Source organism: Watersipora subatra, chromosome 9 (assembly GCF_963576615.1).
Source record: "Watersipora subatra chromosome 9, tzWatSuba1.1, whole genome shotgun sequence".
NCBI lineage: Eukaryota > Metazoa > Bryozoa > Gymnolaemata > Cheilostomatida > Watersiporidae > Watersipora > Watersipora subatra.
Genome location: NC_088716.1, coordinates 36,418,574 through 36,427,004, shown reverse-complemented (window position 1 = coordinate 36,427,004; position 8,431 = coordinate 36,418,574). Strand labels below are relative to the sequence as shown.

The 8,431-nt window shown below is 36.0% G+C and overlaps 1 protein-coding gene across 1 annotated transcript; it reads right to left on the bottom strand.

The window, feature by feature from the left end:
- Positions 1–649: 649 nt before the first annotated feature.
- On the bottom strand, positions 650–8,393 carry LOC137404626 (signal peptidase complex subunit 1-like). The gene is made up of 4 exons (XM_068090853.1): positions 8,276–8,393; positions 2,970–3,029; positions 2,663–2,749; positions 650–823 (listed from the first exon to the last, which is right to left on the bottom strand). Exons 1-4 carry the CDS (start codon positions 8,390–8,392, stop codon positions 707–709), a joined length of 381 nt encoding a protein of 126 aa, XP_067946954.1. The 5' UTR covers position 8,393; the 3' UTR covers positions 650–706.
- Between the last annotated feature and the right edge of the window lie 38 nt (positions 8,394–8,431).

Sequence of the window (8,431 nt, the reverse complement as noted above, 5' to 3'; positions counted from 1 at the left end):
GCTGTCGAAAGGCAACATGTGGCTGTGATAAAATGTCAGTAAATAAGATTTTATACAATCCTTCCAGGATAGTTTTGCTACAAAAAATAAACCAAATTGCTTGTGGCTGCTTTTATGGTAGCGGCCAAAGAAATAGCAGGCAAGCAATCAGTTCTTATGCTTTGTACAAGAGCTGAGTATATTACTGACTCTTCTCTTAATGCGAATAGTTTGCAATGATTCTGACACTAATCAGTATGTTAGCACCATTCTTACACGCTTTTCTTGTTAACATCCAAAATACACACACAAACGTACGCATAAAAGCAGATTCTCACGCATTTTGCATACCCATGTAGTTTTGGACTATGTGTATTAAGTTATTAACCATCCCTTTGAGGACATAAGTACACAGACAACAGTTGTATGAGTGAATGTGAAAATGACGCCTGAAACTATTTTCTGTTTTAAACATTTCTGGTCCTGAGTTTTGGTTTCTGGTGCATTTCAGACTGCGAGAGGAGTTATTTCAATCAGCTTTTAGTATAATTATTTATAGGGTGAGCCTCTGTATGTTATTATGATAGATTACGCTGTTTCTGTACTTAAAATGAACATCTTCATACATTTTGACTTTCCTTCTCTCTAATGAGAAGACAGAACACAGAAATAAGACAACAATAACAAGATATATTATATCACTGCAGATATAAAATACAATATAACATTAATTTTTTTTCTCTTTTTGAGTAGATGTGTCACCCTTTCCTTCCTTTTCCTCTAATACCTTTTGCCACACAAGATCCTTCTTCACTCTAAACATTGGCCATGGAATCAGCACAATCTACAACAATGTCACTGACCTTTGACTCTTCTGAACCGCAGATGAAAGGAGCAGTTATACACACAAAAATACACAGAATGAAAATCTATTTTATAGCACAAAAGGATTGGTTAATAGTCTATTTTAAAGCTTGAAAATGAATAGTTTTCAGTCTATTTTTTAATCAAAAAAAGACTGATAGATCGTCTATTTTATAACCCAAAAGGACCAGTTAACAGTCTATTTTGTAATCAGAAAATGGTATACATTCTAACCCAAAAAGAGCTGGAGAATAGTTTACATATAAGTTTACAATTTACAAAAAGTAAATATTACAATGTTAAGAAACTCGTAATGTTATCAAAGTAATTCGAATGGGTGAAGCATCAACTGAATTTTTAAGATATATTGGAGCAGTCAGACCTCATTTGTGAGAACAGGGTTGGCATAGAATTTCCCATGGCGGTTATTACTGCCGGTTTATACCGCCCCGGGAAAAACTCATTTTTGTCCAAAAGTGGGAAAAAGTGGGAAAAACTAAAAAACCTCTTTTTTGACAAGTTGACTAATGCTTAAGCAAAGAATAACAATACACTTATACCATTAGCTGTCATAGAGCCTCTTTATGGCTCTTTAACAGGACACAGGCTAAAAAAGTGCATAACCTTTATAATTGGTTTATTTACTAAACATAAAATGAAAAGACCAGATCACAAGATAATATTCGTTTATTTATATATATTTAATAACAATATTGAATGAAAAGCAAAATTGATGTGTGAAACGTGAAAGTAAGCATAATACAACAATTAGAAAATAATTGAAAAACAAAAACACATGAAGATAATGCCAAGTACATTAGTCGAGACCGGTGAACTGAACAAACAGATTAGAGTATTGAGAATTGATTGTCTAAGAAAAGTTAATCCTCGTATTCGGCCGAATCATACCCAAAAGAAATTGTTTTTAGGTTTTGGTATCAAGCTACCAGTTTGGACGCTTTCTCCACTCCAAGCCTGTTGCGCAGCTTTGTCTGCACTAAGGAAAAAGTGCTAAACAATACACCTAAAAACAGTTCTATTATTGGACTGTAAAAGGCTCATCGTTATTTAACGTTGGCCCGTATCTTGAGTGTTGATTTTTTCTAATTTTTCCCACTTTTAAACACTTTGATTTCCATTGCTATCGATTGATTTAAATATGGAGTCACACAACCAATTGTTTAGTCCATTTTCCATTTTTATTAAATTTCATTATTTAGCAAAATATTTGGATAAAAAATTCTGGCGTTATAATATTTCCCAGTTGTTCCCGGTTTTTACCAGTTGTTCCTGGTTTTTACCGGTTTATACCAGTTTTTCCCGCTGCCCTGGGAAAAACAGTTGTTCCCGGGAATAATGCCAACCCTGTGTGAGAATGCAGCACATCAGTCTCTCATAGTATCAAATAATGCAAACATTAGAGCTATTACTTAACATGGCTATCATAAGATTGCTGCAATATTGAGCATTGAAAACTCACAAGAAAAAATGATTTTAAGTTAGAATTACCTCAAGATGTTCCAGAAAATGCTTTCTTTAAATATAGAATTAATTACATCTTCTTTACTTCCCCAAAATTATTATTTGATACCATGATGTGATTTAGCTAATACTTATGTGCATATGTGTGACCATACAGAGGCCTATGTATGCAAGGGATATGTGTGACCATACAGAGGCCTATGTATGCAAGGGATATGTGTGACCATACAGAGGCCTATGTATGCAAGGGATATGTGTGACCATACAGAGGCCTATGTATGCAAGGGCAAGCATATGCAGATTTGATCTCAATAATAGTAATAAAGCGTTCACTCACTAAACAGGAGACAAAGAAGCCACCCAATGTGATGTAGACAGTGTAGGAAAACCTCTGCTCAACATATCCCCAAATGAAGCCAACAATCTGCAATGAGGACTAAATATGTAAGCTCGATAAGCTTTTCTTGTATACATCGATACTTTCATACTGGAAGTGAAAAATGAATTATAAAATGTAAATTGTACCTATTTGTACATGTAAAATTTTACATGTAAAAATAGGTAACCAATAGTCATTAGATGAGGGCACAAACGGGTAATAAGTGTGACAAGGAAATAAAAAACTAATAAGAGAACATACCTACCGCGCATAATGTAATGATTACTTGAAAAATTCTTTCAGCCTTCTGTTGACCCAAATAGTCCTACAAGATGAAGAACCAGAGGTTACTTAAACAATCAATGGGTGCTAGCCATTTTCACCTATGATGTAGTTTTGCATACTGTAAAGGAAACTGCCGGTCCCTTTTACTGTTCCACAAAAATCAAAACGACCGAGTGCAAGGCAATAAGATAGCTATATATTTCAAGAATATATATATACTAGCGGAATGCCCGGCATTGCACAGGTATTACAAAACAGCTAAATAAACAGTGGCAGGTAATGTGGTTGCCTGCCACTTGCCATTAGCCTGGCACATTGCCAATGGCTAATTTGAGCAAGCTAGTATCCGTATTGCTAAACTTACTAATAAGAGTCGTGAGAGCAAGCTTTAGTGACATTGCGCCGTAGCGTAATGCAGAGTCGCTATGCGTATTTTAACCTAAATAACCACTCATATCAACTAATGAATCCAATTCATTTCGCGTAGCTCAATTGGTTAGCTTATTGCCTGGTGAAAGGGAGGTTCTGAGATTAAATCTTCTGCGACACGGATCCTTCATTCCAAGATTTTAATAGCTATAGCTGGACAGACCGAATCACGGACAGACAATGAGAATTATATATATACATGTAATTCAGTGGGCAGCATGCAAGAGACTGCCAGCGATCTCTCCTTTCCCGTCTCTTCTCGCATCCTTATATACAAATCATGTCTTCTGTTGGCTCCGCCCAATTGGTACCTCGATCTTCGGTCAACCTGGGCTGCTATTACTCAGCCGGCCGAGTTTTCAATTACAACCGTGCCTCCTACCGAGCCGAGGATCGGGTCGTTGACCCATGTCTTTTAAAAAAATTGGACTTTTTTGATTAAAATTGAATTTTTTAAAAACATCAATCACCAGGTTTTTTCATAACTGCTAACATAAGATTATTTTATTTTGTTGAAGTATGTCACACGAAAACATTAGCAACATAACACAACAACTTTGCATCAATTGTTGTTTTTATTTTAATTTTGACCAAGTTGTGCAGTTCATATTCACAGTGACCCTCTATAAGTCCCAATTTTTTGGGGTCAGCCTTTGAGATGGGAAAGTTCTGAAGAAAATAAATCAAACATGATATTTTAGATGATTTAAATCACAGCCTTTGACATAGAACAATAAAAAAAATCATCAAACATGATTTTTTAGGATGATTTAAATCATGATTCAAATCAATGATTTAAATCATTTGATTTTGATCAGCCAACCCTGTTAGTAAGCTAAATTCATTTAAGTTAAATTCAATTTTATGTTATACGTCGGTCTCGATGGTAAGAACTTCCTAAAGTGCGTACTGTTGCTATTGCACATACACATTGTAGTGTTACATTTTATTGCAGATCATAACCACTAAATACAATAAAGTTACTGTAGGTAACTATAATTACTAGGACTAACATACTATTTTGTTACTAACTTTCAATATGTACAGTAATTATGGAAAATTGTGATGATTTTTACCAGGGGATGTCTGCATTATATAATTACTGTGGGTTTCTATATCCCTCTATACGACATTTTCGGTATACGATGCCAACCTTGGAACAAATTAAAATCGTACAGCAAGGGTGCACTGTACATGTAAGTTTATAACTGATGGCACTGTTAAAGCACATCAATTACATAAGTACTGTTTCAGCTTATTCAGGTTTTTCAATATCTTGGCTTTCATATGAGCCATTGTTTGACATGGTGAGACAGACATTGGTTGGTGTTTATAGGATTTTCCCAGAGCTCTACCGCAGAAATGTTCAATAGCATAGGCTCGAAAATTGTGACATCACAATTTTCATATTCAGTGTTGTGTGATCTCACCGTTAATTTTATTGCTTATCGCTTATATTTATCAACTACGATAATGACACTAGTGGCAGGCAAAGTAGGACAACTCCAGAGAATTAATGAAGATGACAAAGGAATCAGCGTCATTAGCTCTCCATGTACAGATTATTTCTATGATAAATAACTCAGATTCCAAGCACCATACTATGTTTTCCCGATGATATTATGCACTAGCCCTCTCTTTTTATTGTGATGTTGAGGGGCACGACTAAGACTAATTAATTTCAAGCATTGTGTGATCTCGCGAAAGTGCGATTGACATGTAGTCCTCGGGCGACGCCACTGCAGGTCACAGTTTAATCGATGTGATTTCATTACCTTTATCAACGACAGTATATTTATTGAAGCATAATTAATTAACCCAGAACATGTGTTTGTATTGGTCAGGCGTTAGCACGATCCCCGGGCATTGTTGATTATCTAGAATCCTAGTTTATTATTAGCGTTCTCTGGGTTTAACAGCACCGATTGTCACAGAAAAGCACAGCCTCAATGACATCGAAAGGGATCGACGAACTAAGGCTAAACAACAATTATGACATTACATTGTGGGAACCGCAACCAAGTGTTTTTGTATTGCAGGACATACTTTTGACACCCTGTTTTTTATAGAACTTTTCTATTAGTCTTTGTGTATTGAATACAGGCTCATTCGAAAGCCAAGACTCTGATGTGTTGAAATATATGATAAAAAAACTATATAATTTATGTGCTTTAAAGGTTGACTTGCAATAAAATTCACATTACAGTTATTTGATATGAAAAATTCACCATGTCTTACTCTGTTGTGTTGTAGGTGCAAAATATGTGGGAATGTGATTACAAGCTCTTAAAAGCCAAAAAAACGAACAGTTAATTGCAGCCACACGAGACCGCCGTAGTTTGGATTCGCTTTCAAAAACAGCTCAAACGGGACGTACTTGTTACAGGATGGTTTCTGTTTACACTTTCATGCAGTCTCATTCGTCAAAATATTTTCACAAATATACTTCACGCATTCAATAAAACCATGTCTATTGTTCTTACGCATCTGTTTTATCGTCATTGTAATGCTGTCACTTTTAGTACTGATATCTTATAACTTACCGTAAAAAATCGTTAGACTTTTCAACCTTAGCTCGAATGAGTACATATCATTGTCTGATAATCATGACGAGCCTGTTGGTTACCTGTGATAATCGAAAAGTGCTGCAAAAATTATTTTCGAAGTATTGGGTCACATGATCAGATTAAGACTTGACGATTAGTCCAAGCCGAAACAAAACTGTAAAGTAGCGAGCATCTATATTTGATACGGGGTCTTTGGTAAAACCCGAAGTGTTTGTCATAAACTAGAGCTACGATAAGTTTTATATTGAGCTTTTTATTGGCCTTTCAATTCCCGTGAGAACATAACGTGACAAGATGATAACCAAACTGTAATGAATACGTCAAATAAATAAAGAGATTCCAATCTATGGCGGCTTTTCGTTTTTGAACGTTTACGAGCTTGTAATCACATTTCCACGTGTTTGGCACCTACAACAGAGTAAGACATGGTGAATTTTTTGATACCAAATAACTGTAATGTGAATTTTGTTGCAAGTTAACCTTTAACAAAAAATACAGTGCTGTCAAAAATTAAGACTTTTCTTCATTCATTTCTTCTACTTTTTTCTTTTTTGCACCCTGCTAGAGTCAAATTAATTCATCCCGTTACCATGTGCTGTGCATCAGTCACTGCAGAAATTGTATTTTATTCTAACAATTTGAAGTGCCTTTAATTATCCTTCTACAGCAGAGGTGATAGAATTAATATCATCTAACTATTTCACTAGAGTCCAATCACAAATCTTGTTAAGGTAAAACATAATGTTCTCAATTTCGTTGAACATTCAAGCAGAACTAATTCTGCTTACCAGCTTTGGCCTCGGAAAGTTACTATCAAGGTCAAATGCATCAAAATACGGCAAAACCTCACATCAAACTGCAACTTTTCAGTGAAAGCTTGTGTTAGCGATTGATTGTTTAAAAACATGTGGTATTTTGACCGTTTAACAATGGTTTAAAACCAATGGATCGGATGAAAGAGCTGGAAAAAGAAGACAACAATCTATTACTGACCACCAGAATTGCACCCTGATATCACTTTCTTTCAAAGGCCTTTTGTAGAGTTTTAAAGAGTTCGATAATGTTGGTGTGACTCCTTCACCAGTCAAAACAAGGTTGCTGGAGAATGGGTTACAAGGATGTAAGACAAGAAAGAAACCAAAAGTTAATGAGAAGCAGAAGGCACGATTGAACAGGGCATATAAGCATGTGACATGGGTGGTAGAGCAGGTCATGCTCAATAATGAAAGCAAGTTCATAAGTCATAACCGTGCGGGAGAGAATAGTGTCCGACGAAGATTAAAAGAATTCAGTGCATATTGTCCACTATTGAACACTCAATCAGCGCTACGGTTTGGTGACGTATTGCAGCAGGGGTAATTGTTCGACTTATTTTCTGCAAAGGAATGATGATTGCTACCAAATATACACATGCACGGCAGACCAAACCAAGATACTGTCAAGCAAAAAATTAGAGCCCTAACAAAAATTTGTGGCAGAATTTATGCTGCGTCAAATGAAAAGACCACCATAGATAAGACCACTTGTGCGTAATAGTAGATTATGTTAAAGAACTGCGACGTCCGGTCAGACACTGTCAACCCGCCATCAAGAAAAAGACTGGCCAACAAATGTTGATAGCACTTCAGGCAATCCCAACGGCCCTTTACAAAACCACCAATTATTTTCAAGCTCTTTTTCAAATTGTGTTGCAAAACTAACACAAAATTACGCAGTTAACAGCCAAATAGGCCCATGCATACACAAAATTAAGTTATCAATCCATCTACATCTATACTAAATAATCACATTCGCAGCTAGGATGCATTATAGTGATTTGCAAAAAAATGAGTTGCAGACATTCTATTGACAGAAGTTAGGTGTGATTTGCTGTACATTTAAAACTTAGAGCATATTTCCCCTGAACATTTTGATGCCTAATGATATACCGTCTATGAAGGTTCTCACCAAGGCTAAGCTAGTAAATCACTGCTACCAGCTATTTGTATCCTAAAACGTGAGACAGCCGCAGTTTCTGACAGCACCATATGTTTGACGCATCTCTACAACAAACATTACAAGCATTCCCTACGACAATCATCATCATCATGAGGCAAACATGCCTCATGTCATCGCAATCCGAACACGCGCTTCAGAAAAATCCACGTAGCATGGCAAGACGTTTTCTGTTCCACGTAGTTCTCCACGTAACGCATATTTACTAACGGACTAATCAAATATATGTTTACTAATAGATACGAAACTAAAATAATTTTGCAGTATTCTTGCAATAGTATAAAGTGAATCATACCATATGCGTTGGAATAGATTTGAAAGGCTCTGGTAAATAATTTTGTAAAAACCCCAAACTAGCCATGATTCCGGAAACTATGCAGACTGAAGTAGTCCGAGTGTTAGCTATACACATTTTGTCGATTTGTGCGTGGTAATCAAAGGCTGCTCAGTA